The sequence below is a fragment of the Corvus moneduloides genome, chromosome 2 (genome assembly GCF_009650955.1).
Source record: "Corvus moneduloides isolate bCorMon1 chromosome 2, bCorMon1.pri, whole genome shotgun sequence".
In the NCBI taxonomy this organism is placed as follows: Eukaryota; Metazoa; Chordata; class Aves; order Passeriformes; family Corvidae; genus Corvus; species Corvus moneduloides.
Genome location: NC_045477.1, coordinates 490653 through 508746, shown reverse-complemented (window position 1 = coordinate 508746; position 18094 = coordinate 490653). Strand labels below are relative to the sequence as shown.

Below are 18094 nucleotides of genomic sequence, written 5' to 3'. Positions count from 1 at the left end.
CAGAAAGCACTTGAGTGCAAGTGTGGCGAAAAGCGGAAGAAACAAAGGGTTTGCCCACCCACCTCCCTCTCCTTTTAGGGGGCAGAAATTACTGTGTGCCTTAAAATATCTCCTTTGGTCACATCAGACTGGGACCTTGCACTGCTGCCACACGACGTGGAGATGGAGCCCGGGTGTGGTGTCCTGGAGAAACCAGAGCAGCACTGGAAAGAACTGCAGCTATTTTTCCAGAGGACATGGCAAAAGCCTGACCCCCATAGCCCATCCAGTGCCACACCCTGCCCTGGGCAGGGACACCTTCCATGAGACCAGGGCGCTCCGAGCCCCGTCCAACCTGGCCAAGGTGTTTTTATTTCTTGTGGTGTAACGATGTCAAACACGAGGGATGAGAAATGAAAGAGCTTGAGTTAACTGGCATCACTCTAACCCCAAATCCAAGGACTATTTATACTGATCAAAGCTGACATGTTTACTTTCCTGACTCCAAGTTAATGAGATGATTGATGATTAATTTACTTTGCAAATACCTCTGCAAATGAAATCTTTTCAGTATCAGGCATCTTTGTAACTGAGCAGGTACACAGCATTTGGCGTTTTGGAATGCCAGTTTGGTCATGGGGTGGGCCAGAAAAGACCTCTCCTTGTTTCTATTCTGTCTAGAAGATTTATCTAGGAGCTACTGGACAATGTCCAGCAGGGACCACAAAGATGATGAGGGGTCTGGAGCATCTCTCTTGTGAGGAGAGGCTGTGGGAGCTGGGCCTGGTCAGTCCAGAGAAGGGAAGGCTGAGAGGGGATCCCATCAATCCATGCAAATGTCCCCTCAATCCACACAAATGTCCCCAGGGGCTGTCAGAGGATGCTGCCAGACTCTGCTCAGTGGTGCCAGTGACAGGATGAGGAGCAGTGGGCATGAACTGAAGCACAACAAGTTCCACCTCAGCCTGAGGAAGGATTTCTGTCCATGGAGGGGGCAGAGCCCCGGAACAGCTGCCCAGTGAATGTGTGGAGTCTCCCTCTCTGGAGACATCCCAAAGCCACCTGGAGAGTTCTGTGTCACCTGCTCCATGGTGGGGGGGTTGGACTGGGTGATCTCCAGATTCTGGGATTCTGGGATTCTGTGACCAGTTTGAAGCTGTGTTACGGTTCCACAACCAGGAAGCAAAATGGGATTGAATATTCAAACCCCAGGGGCTCCTTCCCAAGGTCTGGTGAAGTGAGCAGCTTTCCAGAAGCCGTGGTGGCAGCAGGACAGGGGTTTTTCTCCTGCAACGCAGGAGAACTGCTGAGGGCACGGCAGAGTGAGCTTCCCCAGGATGTCACGTCTGTACTCTGACAGGAGCACAGGCCCTGCAGCCCAGCACCACTCACCCGTGCTGTCCTCGTACACCACGGTGACGATTTTCCAGTTGTAGTAGAGCACGAGGTCCAGCACGGCCCTGCTGATTGCAGCGTAGTCGGGGTAGAGGTTGATGTAGAAGGCGTCCCTGTTGTCCACGGTGGGGTGCTTCCAGCGGGTCTGGATGTGCGGCACCTCCAGGGCGTTGCAGATGGACTGCACGGCGCTGACCGACGAGCTGTGTGCCGGCCCGAACAGCGCGGCCACGCCCAGGGCCAGCTGGTCACAGGCTGAGGGGACAAGAAGCTCTTAGCTGCCAACAGCAAGGGACTTGTGGGATGCTCACTGGGAGCTTTCATCCTCCATCCATCCCCATCATTTCAAAGCGAGAACGGGGCACTGCGTTGCCTCAGACCCACTGAGCGATGTGCCAGTGGTTCCTGAGGCATTTAGAGGTGATTTGGAGGGTAAAGAGAGAGGTTGAGGGAGCTGGGAAAGGGGCTCAGCCCGGAGCAAAGGAGGCTCAGGGGGGACCTTGTGGCTCTGCACAACTCCCTGACAGGAGGGGGCAGCCGGGGGGGGAGTCTGGGTCTGCTCCCAGGGAACAGGGACAGGAGGAGAGGGAACGGCCTCAGGCTGGGCCAGGGGAGGGGCAGGTTGCCTGTCACGAGAATTTCCCCATGGAAAAGGTTGTTAAGCTTTGGCAGGGGCTGCGTAGGGAGGTCTGGAGTCCCCATCCCTGGAGGTGTCCCAGGAAGGCCTGGACATGGCACACAGTGCTCTGGGCTGGGAACAAGGTGGGCATCCGGCACAGCTTGACCTCGATGGGCTCAGAGACCTTTTCCAGCCTCAGTGATTCTAGCCGGATTGAGGTTCTGCAAATGGCTTTACTGATCAGCATTATATCCTAGACCCTGCTTGCTCCACGTACAACCTTCTCTGCTCGTTACCTTGCAGACCACGTGGATTCCTGAACTGCCCTTCTCAGAACAGCTTTATCCTGGAGGTACTAGGAGCTCTGTGGCTGCCAAAGGAACGTCACAGCAATGAGGTTCCATGGCAGAGTGTAATGGAAATACGTCCCTGGATCCCCCCGGGACTGGCACCTTGCTACCTGTGTCAGCTGCTCTAATTTCAGGCTGCTGCAGGAACACGAGCAGCAAAGGGCACCACGACTCACTGCTCTCCATAATCTGTGTTTACAAAGCAGGCAGTAAAGCCTAAAGCCCTCAGTAACAGCAAAGGCAAATAAAGAACTGACACACACTGACATTTTTATACCCCTCCAAATCAGCCAAATACATCAGCAAAGGTTTCCTTCTCCTTGTGCCCATATCTCAGCCCGAAGAACCCTGCCTGGAGCTGTCTTTGCATTTTTCTTTCCCTCCCATGTCTTTGCAGGCTGACAGACAGGAGATGAAGTAATATCAGTTATTTCTGTCCATTGGTAAAATTTACTGCCAATGTTTTTAACAAGGCTCCCGACAGGGACAAAGCCTGGCACTGAGCTGCAGTGCTGCTCTCTTTGTGAGGCTGGGAAATTACTGGGAAATCAGAAATGACTCTGATTGAGTGAACTATTAAACACACCAACTTCCACAAGCAGCTGAGATTCTTTCAATGCGTATTTAGCTCTCTGACTGTAATGGAATATGACCGAAAATCAATTATTTTCTGTTTCCGTTCTACAAATGAGTGTTTTACAGGCAGCATAAAGCTCACAGGCTTTCCAGGTTTCATTCACAAGCCTTTCTAAAGGTTTTAACGTGCAAATTGTATAAATAACTTCAGTAATTTATGATGAGAAGAAATTACTGCTGTCTGTGTGAGTTTCTTGCATGTAGATTGACAACTTCCTACACATTAAGTGGAGAAGGCACTTTCACAACAGTCATGGACGAGATTCTCACTCTACTGGGAATCTGAAATACTGTATCGGCCTGGATGATATGGATTATAAATCCACCACACTTGAGGTTCGATAGCATATAGCTCCAGCACATACCTGATAACTGAAAAAGAGCGCAATACATGCAGTTTAAAGCTCTTTTTGATGTTCTTTGAAAGCATTCTCCTTTTCCCCACTCTTACTGAGAAACTGAAGTAGCAGAGGAAAATTTGGTAGTGTAGATGTTTGAAAGGTGACAGCTCACCAGCCTGAGTTCTAAAGCGAGGCATCTTTATTTTCCAGCCTTCTAGCAAATCCCGTTCCAGGAACTGGGCTGCTCTTTATAACATTTTATCAAACTTCAAGCTTGCCTCCTAGAGGCCAAGGAACACATGGAGGTTAAGGAAAGTTGTGACTTTCTGCCCCTCTCAGTTTTGGCCTGGAAGCCAATTAGAAGGGGCTAAATTGGGCCGTAATTTTCCTTTTCAGGAAAAAAAAAGAAGAGGCAAAAAATTCCAAACTTGACCACTCCAATTCCTACAGTCATTTATAGCAGAGAAACTTATTTCTGTCTCTAGGCCACTGAGCATTAACAGTTCAGGGCAGGGAGGCTACTGGCCTCTGGTCTTTAAAGTGCAGTGGAAGTAATTTACCAATAATGGGTATCTGCGCTAATTATGGGTTGTGATGTCCCGCTGTGCTTCCTGTGAGTCCGTGGTCATTTTTCTGCAGAATTCCAGGTGGCAAATGTAGGTTTTGGAAAGAAAAATGCCTTGGACTTGCCACCTGCCATCTGTGGCTCTTAGCATGCAGACAGGACATAGGGGTTTATTCAGAAAGCACATGACAGGTCCAAGCCCAGCTTGGTTCTTGGTTCAAACACCTTGGAAAGATTGATTTTATGTTCCTGTTGGTGCACATGATACAAGCAGAGCACAAAAGGAGATCAGGCTGGGGAAAGGTATAGGGTACAAACCATGTATGTAACGGACACAGTAAGTGAGATAATTACCTCTTCTCGAGGCTTCAAAGCTATCGAAAAGGTTAATTCTCTGGATGTCATAGGTTAATGTGGTATTAGGCATCAGTGTTCTGTTTCTATTAATGTTGCTGACAGCAAACTTGAAAGCCAATTCTTCAATATTAACAGGTTCGTTTTCCACAGTTTCGAATATCCCTCCTGTTGGAACAGAGATAAATGAGAAGGATTATTCACCTCTTAATCGCCGCCCATAAAGAGAGGAAAATAAATCATGAGCAATAGCTTCTAAATCATGAGCAATAGCTTCTGAGCCTTCGTCAGGGCAAACCTGATGGCTCTTCAAAGCACTACAGCAAGGGCACAGTGGATCATTAGCTTTTATCTGCAGTGGCACTGGGGTTAACTCAGTATTATGAATGTTGCTCCACAAACATCTGGGGAAGCCAACGCGTGTTTATTATCGAGCCTTTTCAGAGGAACACTTTAAATGCTCTGAAAGCTTCCATCCAGCTCCTTTCTAATGAAAGTAGGGATGAGCATGGGCCTTGTTCCCCCTGCTCCAGTCTAATCTACATTTGGAGATGAAACTTGGACGTGTGGATGTGTTCTGAAGTGTTTCTGCACATCCTGGCAGAACAAGATCCACTGAGGAGTTTGAGAGCACACGGGCTGGGAGCCTCCCCTCGAGCTCCGTGTTTCCTCTGGTTTGTCATGAACCTCGGGCAGGGCTGTTGGTCATTCCTCAGTTTGCTCAGGGGCAGGGAATAGTTTTGCTTTCCAAAAGAGGGCTGTAAATAACCAGCCTGAATTTTGGAAGCATAATGAATTTCCCTGGAGTGTATCCTGGGATGGGGAAGGTGTCTCAAGGCCACAGCCTGTCCCAGTACACTGGGATGTCTGCTCCCTCCAGCCTCTAGAGACCTTATTATGCCAGCAACACATTCCTGCTGTCCAGGGGCACTGGGATTTGAGGAAGGCACAGCAAACACAGCTAATTAAAAAAAATAGCTCCTCTAAGCAGCGATCTCCAGCTTCAGTGCTTGATTTTGCAAGTATAATTTACTCATTTAGTGCAAGTCACTAGAGAACACTTTGGATTTCTCACTTACGTATTTCCCCATTTCCCCAAGTGAAATTTGAGGCCCGTCTCTTTGTAATTCCTGGGCATCTGAACACATTCAGCTCATGAGCTGCAATTCCTGCAGTTTTGATGTCACCCATGTAGGAACAGTGCAGTCATTAGCTGACCATCAGAAATGGGAACATGCTGGAATTAAAACCTGGTTTGAATCTTAATCCAGCAATGAAAACCCTGCAGTTTGCCAGCCCCAGCCTGGTAATGTTATCCCTGGCTCCTGTGGAATAAACGGCGTTATTTTATCTCTTGAGCGCCCATAGAGCAATGCCTTGACGTGGCTTAAGCAATCTGCCAACTTCAGCAATTTTCTTCTTCACTCCATGGATTCCTCATGCAAAATGTGCAGGTATCAGAACCTTTGGGATTTCTTCCCCCTCCCTCAGAAAACATCCCAGTGATTACAAAAGAGTGTGATACACAAAAACAGCCCCCCAAAAAAGCCTAATTGCAGGATTTGGAACCAAAACATCAAGTGGAATGCTAAAAGCCAGCAGGATTTTCCAGAGCTGCAAACTCCAGGTCACCTGGAGGGAAAAAATCTGAAGCCTGTCCTTTCAGATCCAGTCCTGTAATTCCTCATCCCAGTGATGATCCCAGCAAGTTTAGTGGTTAAATTCAATTCTCTTTCCCTCATTTCACCCGAGGAAGACAATTCTTTTCAGTCAGCTGCAGTGCCAGCCTGGGCTTGGGCCAGAAAGTCCCACTGCTGAGTTTTCCTTGAATGCCTGCTGGAAGCAGCAGAACATTGCTCCATCAGGGAGGGTGGATGTCACAGGTACAAGGGACAGCCTGAGATAACCTGGAAATAAGGGTGTCCACAATGCCTCCCCACTTCCAATAGGATGAGTATTTGGCCATTTGATCTTGGCAAAAAATCCTCTCCACCTCAGAAATTATTACTGTGCATTCCGTCCCTTTCTGCTTTTTTTTATTAATTAAAACTACTTCATCCAACCGCCCTTGAGGCAACCTTCATACCTGGATGTACACAAGCACTTCCTCATTCTAGGGCCAGAACTATTTCCAGCCCTCTAATCAGCTGCCTATTAAATGAAGATTAATTTTAATTGCTGTACAACCAGGAACTATTTATACTTCATTAGCAGAATTCCGCAGGATCTTTCCTTTTGGAAAAGAGTAAAAGCTCACTGGACAGCAGGAGGGCGGTGAGGGAAAGGAGGAGTGATGGAAAGAGGGGGAGTTTTGTGTGGATGCGTTTTCTGAGCAAACTTATCAGAACTCTGCGCTATCAACACACTTCCATGTTCCTTTTGCACACATGAACGGAGCAGGAGAGCACCCACAGGGACTGTGATTGCAGGCTTGATTTGCTGGTGACATATCTCGGATAAAAGATGGAATCCCAGACTGGGTTGGGTTGGAAGGGGCCTTAAAGTTTACCTCACTCCACCCTCTGCCATGGACTGTGCCTGAGCTGGGGGACATTGCATTAAAAAGGCTGGGACTGCACCTATTTGAGCTTGATTCTTCTGTTCAGGCCTATTTGTGTAAAAAGGAGTTGAATTACTCGATAAATCTGCATCACAAACAAGCTGTGCTGCAGCATTTTCACCCATACATCCCTACTGACATCCAGCAAGTCCATAAATAGTCTCTTGTCCTCCTTCTGCTGGTGACTGACAGCCAAGCTCAGAATTTATTGTAAGGTCCAGGTAAAAAGAAAAATGGCAGAGTAAGTGACAAGTTTGATGAAGAAGCAGTTTGTCAGATGATTCATTTAAATAATTACTGTACAGCATTTTAAAAACAAATTAACCACAGCATTATACATAGGAAGGAAGGAAGGAAGGAAAGGAAGGAAAGGAAGGAAAGGAAGGAAGGAAGGAAAGGAAGGAAAGGAAAGGAAGGAAAGGAAGGAAGGAAGGAAGGAGGGAGAGAGGGAGGGAGGGAGGAGAAATCAGTGTTAACTCAAGATATAAATATGTTCCAGGAATGAAGCTGTTACTGCTGAGCATAAAAACAAGCACTGGCTTTCATGTTGGGCTGCTGGTAGCACTTAGGTGAGAAAAACTGTAAATTTTTGAGTCCTCTCTTTCAGTTCCCTCCTCCCTCAGTCGGAGAGTGAATCCTCCACAGCAAACCGAAGGCTGCTGAGTCCTGGTCAGTGGCAGACCTGACTTCTCACTTGCAGCACTTCATTTGCAACGTGATTTCTTCAAGGATGAAGGAGAAAACCCTTATCTGCCCCTCCTTGGAATCCAGCCATGGAAGGTAAGAGGGAATGACAGCCTGGGTGCAGCTGCTCTGCCAAAGGGGGCTGTGCCACGTGAGTGAGTCAAAGTGGCACACGGGGCAAAGCATCAGCTCCATTCACTCTCTGAGCACAAACACGCCCCACAGCAAGGAAAATGTCACAACTACAGAGCACACTTCAGCAGGCACACCTGGAAAAGCTCCTCCAGCCCTCCCGGGCAAGCAAATATTTCCATTGCAAGGGGTCAGCAGGGACTGAGGGAGTTTCAGTAAAGGTCAGGGCTGAATCCATTCCCAGAGGGGGATATTACAGTTTATGACTCTTTCTAGCTGAGGATAAACCCCTGTTTCTACATGGCTGATGCCCAGATTTCCTGTGCTGGCTCAAAGGAGGAATTTTCCCAGGCTGAGAGTCAGCTGTGCAGCTGGGGAGCTGCTGGGACACGGGATAACACATGGAAGAAGCGATGTGGAAGCACAGGGACTGTGGGATGCTGCTCCATCCTTGAGCTGGGAGCCACCGACAGGTCCCAAAGGCAGCCCAGGGCCACGACAGGCAGGGGATGTGCTAGCAGGGCTTCCAGAAACATCTGAACATCCATTTCCTGCAGGGATTCCTGCTCGGAGAAGCCTCACCTCCTTTCCACAGTGAACCCTGGGAGGTCCACGAGAGCTCATTAAAAGCCACCTGTCAGTCACTGAAGGGAAAGGAGAGCTAAAATCCTGATGATGGTGAGCTCTGTGCTGCTGCATTCCCCGAAGAGAAGCTGGTGGTGGTGCCAGGTTAATGTAGGGGGTTCATAAAGCCAAACTGACACACGGTTTGCCCTTGGGCTCTTTGAGAGGGGTATGGATCCCATGAGGGCCTGGAGCACACACCCTCAGTGGGGCTGAAGGCTCAAAAAGGAGCAGGGCGCAGCAAAAGAGTGCTGAGGAAGATTATTTCCTCCAGGTAATTCCGTCTGACAGAGTCCCACTCGGACCGAAAGCACCTACTGCTGGGAACCCCCTCCAAGCAAGTTTTCCTATCCTTATCTCTTAGCAAAGGACAGATTCTCCTGTGCCACTTGGTGTCCAGCTGGGAGCCAGTGCCTGTGCACTCAGCACACTCATCTCCCCAGAGGAGAATTAAAGAAGTTACTGCTCACAGTTTAGCAGCATCTTCCTTTGAAAAATTACCTCTCTGGCAATGAAAGCTTATCCAGAAGTTGGCTGTTGCCTCTCATTTAGACAGACCCATACACGGCTCTGTGATGTGGATGTGCATTAAGAGTTTCTCAGGAAGAACAGGGAACAGCCCCACTCCTGTCACAAGCAGCAAGTGCAATTCGCATTTGCCCATCCTGCAGCGGGTTTGCTCCCCGAGGTTCTCATGGAACTGGGGCCGTGTTTGGCTGGCAGAACCCACCCTGAGCCCATCAGCATTCCGTGCACGGGTGGGCTGAGCCTGCAGCAGCCCTCGGAGTGAGGAGCTATTATCATCCTCATTTTACACACAGTGGAGCTGGGAGCCACGTTCCCACCGCCATTCCCTCTCCAATCTGTTCAAAAGCTGCTTTGGAAGCCTTCCATGCATCGTGCTCTGTTCCAGCCTCTTCCCGCCCTCTCCAAGCCCCTGGCCCTACCTTGGCATCCATCATGCCTGCCTTGGCCAGCCTGGGTCCTGGCCAGCCTGCCCCCAGCTCTCCGCCTCGGTGCTCCATCCTGCCAGATGTCGCTGCCATGCCCTGGCTCTGCCAGCTCCGGGATCACTCCCCCTCTGTGACTCAGCACCCACCTGTGCACTCCTGCTTTTAGGCTGCACTCAAACACAACTCCCAGCCCCTGCCCTTGCCCTTCCTGCCCTTTCCCCTCCTTGTTCTGAGCCATCAGAATCTCGAAGAAAAGACGCTGAGCACGGAAAGGCGAATACCCCGCTCTGGAACCCGCCTGGATTTCTGCCTCCCTCACCCCATGTCTGCAGCTATTTGCTCCCTGTCTCTGTAGACCAAAAGCTTTGCAAGACTTTAAGAAATGTTCAGCCAAACAGAATAATTTTTCAAATGTAATAAATGCAGGGCTGGCTCTGGGGTTGGGGTGGTGGTTTAATTCTCAATCACCTCTGACTCAGGGTTGATGGTTTAATTCTCCTTTCTGTGGCTGTGAGGAGCTGAAACCTGGGACAGGCTCAGGACTCAAACCCTGACCAAGGGAGGGGATGAGCCCCAAGTGTCAAACTCAGCAAATGGGATTTTTTAAAGAAGACTAGGCTTGTTTATAGCAAGGTCACTGCCTATTTGACAAGCTGGGTATCTCCTCTGTTCCCAGCTGCCTATCCAACATCCAGCTCCGTGTTCCAGATCTGGTTTTACTCCAGCTGCTTTTGTGAAGGTTTTGCTCCCAGCTGTAACAAGGCTGCTCAAAATTTGCTTGATTTTTTGCTGAACTCTCAGGAGGACTCGGCCTTTCTGCCCTTTTCATGCAGCATGGCTGGTGCTTAACAACCAGTGATGAAACTGCTACAAATCCCACTTTGGCCTCAGACACATGCGGGCTCTGCGGCTGCCCGAGGGCTGCAAACCCTCACGAGGGGTCTGAACCCGTCACCCAGCACAGAGGACAGAAAAAAAGGGCTCAGTAAAAATGGTACAGCATTTCTCCACCCAAAACAGCCCCTGTGAGAGCCAGGGCAGCTTTTTATAATCATCTGCACTCCAGAAAGGTGCATTCAGCCCTGATTTGATCCTTTGGAAAGCAGAGGGATAAAAATACTTGTGTGTATGTATAGGTAGAAGAAGTTGAGCTTATTAAGATACAAGGATATGCCTTTTCCAATGGGAATTATTTCACTTCAGCTTGTGAGTGGAGATATTTCCCAAAGGCACAATTGGCATGATTCATGTTACAGAATTTCTAACTGATGACCTTTTTCCTTTTTACTAACAGGAAAAAAATCTGGTTGACCTGATTTAAGTATCTCTTGCAACACCAGGCAGGAACTAAAGTGTCGTTTTCGAGGTGCAAGCTCTCAATTTGGTAAAAGTTTTAAAACTGTGTCCTTGCTCCTTTGTTTTTTATATTTCTTTCTGCCTGCACTATGTCATGGCTTGTGGGCTGTTCCAAACACTTCTCCCGATTCCAGCAGGGTTTGATCAAATTCCCTCACGGCTGAGCATTCCTCCCACCATGCTGTAACAACTTAAATAGTCCCACTGGCAAAGAAACTTACTTTCCCGAGTCCTTTTAAATCTTTCAGAGCCCTGCTTTACAGATCTGCTTTCCCTCAGTGTCTGAGTCAGAGGATTTCCCAGACATCCTGACACGTTAATTGCTGATCATGGGCAGGGCTACAGGGTGCTGCTGGAAATGGAGAGGCAACGGGAAAGCAGAGGGGAAGGGACAATCAGGAAAAAAATCAGTGCTTATATTGAGGAGTAAAGGAAGGGGAAAAGAATTTGACAAATAAAAAGCAGAGGAGGAGAGTGGACAGCAAGCAGGTGGGATGAAGACTGACAGACTGATGGCACTGAGGTGCAGGCATTGGTGGAATTTTTATTTACTGCTTTTATCTGAGTCCATTTATCAAATGCATTCAATTGCTTACAAATATAGTGAGAATTTTTGGCAGATTGTACCTTACGCTTGAGGAAAGCTCAAACCAAACGAAGCTTTAGAGCCCCCATCTAAAACAACAGCAAGGACAATAGAACTCTGAGGGGTTTTGCCGCCTGATTTTACACAGGCACCCGGTTTAACCAGGAGGATATCTGTGCGAAAAGTGCTTTGCACTGTGCTTTGCTGCAAGAGGTGACACTCACAGAAAGCAGCAATACATGCAGGGTTTTCTGCACTCTGACAGCAGATGACCCCTGGAAACAGAAACATTCACTCGACTGAGCCCTGGAAAGTTACTCCAGAGAGGAGCCCCGAGGGGAGAGAAGATGGCCCCGCTGCAGAGCAGTTGTGAGTTCCATTTGCAATGGAACTGCTTCAGGATGAGCCATTTTTCTCCAGCTGTTAGCCAGGAATAGAAAGACATTTCAAAATCCAAGACAATGCTTTGAAATGAGCTCTATTTAGCAAACAGCGTTTTTGTGCATAAATGTCAGGGTTATATCTTTAAAAATGACACAGTCTGTCTTTTCTTGAGTGCCCATTAAGCACTATTATCTCTAAGATGCTTAGGAACATAAGGTCTTTATTAAAGCTGAAGAAATCCGAGTTTATCCTGAAAAAGCATGGATAAAATCAGATCACAGACTGTCCCAAAGTACATCCCTTCCAGCGAGGAGGTGCTGGACGGAGGTTGAGGTTGGCAGGGGGACGTTTCAAGCTCTGACTTTAGTCTTGGGCTGTTCTCTTTGCAATTGCAGCGGCTGCAGGTGCCCTGAAGGCAGAGGTGCCTGTCCAGCCAGGAATGATGGACACGGGGATGCCTGGAAGCTCCAGAGCTGCAGCAGGTCCCCCATTTGGAGACTGCTGGGCACACTTTGCACCTTGAACTGTGCAAAAAATCATGTCCTGATCGAGAGTTAAAACATTAAGGATCCCAAACAACAGCAGCCCCTGTTGTCACACCTTCTGCACGAGGCCATGGGGAATTTTGGCTTTGCCTTCCATCCCAAATGAAACAATTGATGATGGCAGATTTCTCTGAGGCTGGAGTTCCTCCTCTCACACTGGAGAAAAGGCGTAAAATCATTCAGCTAAACTGGAGAGGACTTTGATTGTCCCCACCCTTCCTTCTCCCCAGATCATGCCAGGCCTGGCATTAAGGAGGGATAAACCTGAAGTTTAAAAATAAAAACTGCAAAGAGACATAAGTGATTTGATTGATTTTCAGTATAAGAAATAAATCCCCCCCTTTAGCTTCTCTTGGCACAGAGGGAGGATATAAACCCAAATGTTACCAGGTTTCCCACTGGATCTGTGGGTTTGGTTGTCCTGAAGGTCCAGACACATATTTGGGGTGGGGCACTCCATAGTTTGGGGGGCATGGGGAAACTTGCAGGTTTTGCTCAGGATTTCCTTTGAACCTTACAGCAGCATATTGTCCCATGCTGCTGCATTGTTCTGCCTCCCTTTAACTGGCATTCATGCAGTTTCATCCTTAAATCCTCAGGTATCAGGAAGGAGCACAGAGAAAATGGGCTGCCATTTTCCTAAGCAGGGCATTATTTATCTTGCAGCCTCAGCAGCAGCTGGCTTTAAGAAAACCAAGGTACATTTTCAGTCCTGGGAAGTGTAATATCTGAGGAGCTCATCTGAGATGATGCTCTTAAGGGCGGGGGGTGCAGATTTTGCCACAGATCCACTCTTACGAGTAATGTTTAATCAGCACCTGTGCTTTGAGCTGCCACATTTCCTCATAGTAATGATCTTGAAAAGACACTTACTGGAGGTGCCTGCAGTTTAAAGCTTTCTTGGTAATTATCAATCTGGAACATTTCTATTCCTCAGTCTACCGAGGGCCATTTGAGTCTGAAAAATGCCTTATTCACTGTCTACATTTGCAAATATTAAAGCACCAAGTGTAAACAAAACATGGCTGCACCTGATGACAACTTTCCATCAAGTGCTAAATTATACACCTCCAAGAGAAATATGGAGTGGGAACCCAAACAACTCTGGGAACACTTCTTTCTTGTAGTGCTTCCCTCAAAAAGAACTTAGAGAATCCCAGACTGGTTTGGGTTGCAGGGACCCAGTTCATCCCATCCCACCCCCTGCCATGGGCAGGGACACCTTCCACTATCCCAGGCTGCTCCAAGCCCCAATGTCCAGCCTGGCCTTGGGCACTGCCAGGGATCCAGGGGCAGCCACAGCTGCTCTGGGCACCCTGTGCCAGGGCCTTGAGAGGCTCCTGCTCAAATCACTCAGGAGAGCTGTAAAAAGGGGGATCTTTTAGCAGAGACACTTTCAGGGTGTGCAGGCAAATTTGGGGATGCCTGAGGCAGCAATGTTATATGCAGATGAATCCCAACCACGAAATGTTTGACATTTGCACCTTGTGTGTGCACAGCAATGTCCTTCATGAGGAGTCACACTCAGATTGAGACATTGCACTGCAACAGCTTCACTGGGAGCAGCTTCATCAGGAAGTATTGACGCTAATTAAGGATGGTAATTACAGTTACTACATTTATTGTGTTCGAGGTATTCTTAGTTGTAATTATTGCACTTATTGATAGGGAAGTTAGATATGTACTTTGGGAAAAAATGGCAGGAAAATTTGCTCCTGGATAATTTTACCCAGGGGTTAAAACTGTATTTAAACAATTAATTCAAAAATTAAATAAAGAAAAAGACAGTTATCTGAAAAACTGGATTTAGCTTTAGTATTTTTAGCCTCATAGCTTCATTGTAAGAAAGAAATTTCCATCAGAAGCCCATGAAATAACTTTGCCATGAAGAGGCAACTGTAATTAGTCCAGTGCGTAAAGATGGCTTCACTTCAATTAAGCATTTCCATAATTGATGAAAGAAATGATGGCCAATGTGTTACCACCAATCTCCTGACTGAACAACTTAAATTTCAAAAGAAAATCAAAAATTCAGCTGAAGGAGACACTTGATGTTTTTCCTTGCTCAGTTTTCCTCTGTGTGTGTGTCAGATTTCCCACTCAGGGTATTCCAGGATCATGTGATTCCACATTTCAACAGGTTTATACTTTCGGGGAACTGGATTTTAAGTCTGTTCAAAGTGGCACCGAGGCCAATCTTCCCCTGAAAATCAATCCCACACGCACATTTTTAGCATCATCACATGGGCTCCAGTAAATCCAGAGCTGAGCAGGAAGCACAGGGAACACAGAGTCGTCTCTGGTTATTATTTTCCCTAACACATAAGAAGTGTTTGTTTGTTTTTTAAAAACCAGGTCCAGTTTTAAACCCCAAATCCAGCAGTGCTGCTCCTCACCAGGCTGCCAGCAACTCAAATCCACCCTGAAAGCTGGGCCACAGTCAGGCACAACTGGCTGGGCTCACTTTTGGGGTAAGGGCATGAAATCCAGCTGCTTGTTCATGCTGAGAGATCACTGTAGATCCTCCGATGCTCCTGCCTGCCCCAAAACTTCCTGAGATCCTGGAGCAGCAATAAACGCTGGCCAGGAGCTCAGACAAGAGGGGGACGCTCCTGTGGGGCAGGGCAGCTCGTGGCACACTTGTGTATCACAGCACAGAGAGAATTCTGTGCTCTCAGTGCCAGCACCAGCCTTGCTCTCACTCCATGTTTTCTGAGACACAGAACACGGAAAAATGGTCAAATTACCCAGGGCCATACATTCCCTATGTAAATGGAATGCTGTGTACACGGCTCTTTGGGTGATTGTGGCTCCCGACGTGACATATGTCTAATGATTGCCATTGGCTGCTCTTGAGGGGGATTTAATTTAAGGCACTTACGGCACCAGGCTCAAATGATTTGCAAGAGTTGATTGAAGCTTATGTTTTACCCCGCAGCTTGTGCTCAGCTGAGGATCATCCGCTGCCTACATTGCATTTGTCTCCCGCAGGATCTCGGCTATGGGCTCCTGCCACACTTTTACATCTCTGTACAATTGTCCAACCACTTCCCGGAGCAACCAGAACCTGCTGTAAAATCAGATGCCTGAACAAAATCGCCCAGTCCTGGTACTTGATGTTTTTATTTATTTAATCATAACATCTTCAATTTTTAAAGCCACCATGGCAACAGGTTTTGGATATCTGGCTCCCATGAGAATTAGGAAGAACTGGCCATCCAACCTCTCAAGAAGCTTTCCAGCTCTCCACTTCTCTGTCTCTCAGCGCTCCTCCATGAGCTGCTGATTGAAGGAATGTGTGGATTCAGAAGTGTCACCACCAAATTTGGTGGCAGCCCAAGCTTGGTGTGAGGCCGCAGCTGCCAGGGCCCTGGGCTGTCACATCCCATGACAAACCCACCCCACAGGTCCCTGCAGCCCCCAGGGCCCCATCCCTGGCCAGAATGCCGTGGGAGGGGAGTGCACAGCTCTCCCTGGAGCTGTCTGGGGCTGCAGGTGTGGTTTGATCTGCTGTAGAAAGGTTTTCCATGAACCTCCCTGGCCTTTGGGCTGGCCCCAGCACTCCTGCTCTGGCCCTCAGCAGGAATGCCGGGGAAATCCAGGGGCAGGTGGGGACCAGGGACAGCAGGTGAAGGTCACTAACAGAGGGAATGCCTTGTTTCCTACAGCGCAGTTCCAGCTGGCTTGGAAAAGGCTGAGGGCTGCTGAAGCAGTGCTAATTTCATTATCAGAGAATCCCAGGATCACTGAGGCTGGAAAACCCCTCCAGGATCACTGAGTCCCAGCTGTGCCCGATGCCCACCTTGTCCCCAGCCCAGAGCCCCGAGTGCCACGTCCAGGCCTTCCTGGGACACCTCCAGGGATGGGGACTCCAAACCTCCCTAGAACCCTTTTTCTTACAAACCCAGCCCCCACAGAGGAGATTAGCACTCCCTCCTAGCCCAGGAACATTCTGGAAACACTCTTTTTCCTGAGTGGAAGGGAGCCACCTTGAGCTCTGTGCAGCATCAAAAGCCTCTTGCTCAGAGAAACCTGTACAGAAAACCACCTGGGATTTAAGGGACCATTAAATAGAAACCAGCTAAATGGGCTTGAGAGGAGAACAAACGCTAAGCTTTTTTAAGTAAAAAGAGTTAGAACATGGGAGTGTGAAATCTCACACCTCTCTCTGTGTGGGTATCTCGTAACAGTTCATTCTGATTCTCCTCTGCTCCCTGATGATTATTACATCTGTCTTGCACAAAGTATGGAGTATTTCCTGAGACAAACCTTTGCCTTCATATCCACTGTAGCAAATGCCATCACTGAAATACTACATTGTTCCAGAGAAGGGAAGTGAGGGCACCCTGTAATTCACAGATGACAGCAGCTGGATGGGAGTGTGGATCTGCTGGAGGGCAGGAGGGCTCTGCAGAGGGATAGGCTGGATGTCAGGGAAAATTCCTTCCCCAAAAGTGGGAGCAGAGGTGGACTGAAGGTTTGAATTCTAGACAAGGCAGTAAAAAGACATTATTAGGCATTTAGAACTCATTTTTGTTCAATAAAGCTGCAGCAGGGAGTGGAGTTAGCTTATTAATATAAGAAATTGCTGCTGGTCCTTAACACATTTCGATCAATGTGTGAGAACTGGCAAGAAATGAAGAGCAGGAGAAAATTAAAAAGATCATCAAAAAGTTTCTGACTGACAAACTCCTGGTGCCTCAATCAAGTGTTTATTTGTGCAGGTGTTTTCTGGTGATCTCCTGGAGCATGACTGGGACCTTTTCAAAGGGGTGGAGATCTCTAAAAGCTCCTTTTGTGGCAACGAGGCCCCTTCTGAACAGCGAAGGAGCCCAGATGGCACGGATTGGACAAGTCTGGGGGGAAAAACCAGCAGAAAAGCAAAGCAGCCGAGCTGCTAAAAGCAAATGCAGCTTCTCATTAGTGCAGGAATTGGCACAGGACTCGGAGGCAGCAAACGCTGCTGGACAAGCTTTTGGGAAAAGGTGCCCAGGAATGCTGTCGAGAATCCCCAGCTCCCTGGAACATCAGTGGAAAGGGTAAATCACAAGGTGTGATTTGTAAAATGGCTGGTGAAAATGACCTGATGGACAGCTTCCTTGTCCAAGGCATTATTTTGGAAATCTAAATATAGAAAGAAAGAAAGAAAGAAATGAATCTGTCTCTCTGAAAGCCCCATGTAATTTCCACAAATATTTTTAGTCTGAAGGTTGTTGTGCATTTTTTACACCAGGATGTAAAAATGAATTTCATGCTGCTCCTGCCCGTGAAGGAATGTTGCCACATGCCCTGCCTAAACCCAGATGAACTTGGGAAATTGTGACGTGACCTTTACGCAACCTTCCCCATGACATTCGTCAAACTAAACATTAAAAATCAGGAGGGCTGTACAATAGCAGTGCAAACATAAATTAATTCCTTTTCTCCCTCTTTTTTGTCCCACTGCAAATGGAGAGGTGAGAAGCATCCGAAAACCAGTGGAATTTGCAGAAGAGAAAATAACAATTGTTTTCCGCATTTCACACCTTTGGAATATTGCTGATGTAGCCTTCCAGCAAGGAGGAAAAGGACATGGGGGAACCAATGGTTTGTCCTTTTATTTAAAACACAGCATTGTTTGGGCTTGCTTTGATGTTCTAGCAGTGAGACTGGTTTTTTCCTTAGCACATGAAATTATATTGTGGCACTAGGATGAAAAGCAGCGCAGCTCAGCTGGAGGCTGTATGGCTCCATCCAGAGTGCCAAACACATTTCTGGTGTTTTCTTTTTTGCTTTTAGGGAACATTTTCTGCAGGTTTTCTTAACAACTCTTAGACATCGCTGCTTTAATAAAACCATCTCATGTTTTGCAACATTTGGATAATGAATTGAGTGATGGAGCTGTCAGCTCTCTGCTGCTCAGCTGACCAGCCATCACACCAAGGACTCTTTGGCAATTGGGAGATGTTGGGTTTCATGTTTAATTCCCTTATTTCATCAAAGGACTTTATTTGAAAAGCGTATTTGAATCATGCATGTGCTGGAGATGTTC

The 18094-nt window shown here is 47.7% G+C and overlaps 1 protein-coding gene and 1 long non-coding RNA gene across 8 annotated transcripts in view; one reads left to right on the top strand and one right to left on the bottom strand.

Moving 5' to 3' along the window:
- Window positions 1-18094, bottom strand: part of GRIK1 (glutamate ionotropic receptor kainate type subunit 1) — a 108255-nt gene that overhangs the window by 49940 nt on the left and 40221 nt on the right. For all 6 annotated transcript variants that reach the window (XR_004237149.1, XM_032094597.1, XM_032094588.1 and 3 more), the window contains exons 2-3: window positions 4240-4407; window positions 1372-1629 (exon numbers count right to left, since the gene is read on the bottom strand). Coding sequence is in view for 5 of the 6 variants with exons in the window: in XM_032094597.1 (XP_031950488.1) it covers window positions 1372-1629; window positions 4240-4407 (426 nt within the window). In the remaining variant the exon portion in view is untranslated. The remainder of the gene's footprint in view (window positions 1-1371; window positions 1630-4239; window positions 4408-18094) is intronic.
- Window positions 7210-17323, top strand: LOC116437078. 2 transcript variants are annotated; one of them, XR_004237161.1, is made up of 5 exons: window positions 7210-7579; window positions 12663-12761; window positions 13563-13663; window positions 15002-15172; window positions 16788-17323. It is a non-coding gene; the product is annotated as an uncharacterized LOC116437078 (long non-coding RNA). The 2 variants fall into 2 exon arrangements; XR_004237162.1 differs by lacking the exons at window positions 12663-12761; window positions 13563-13663.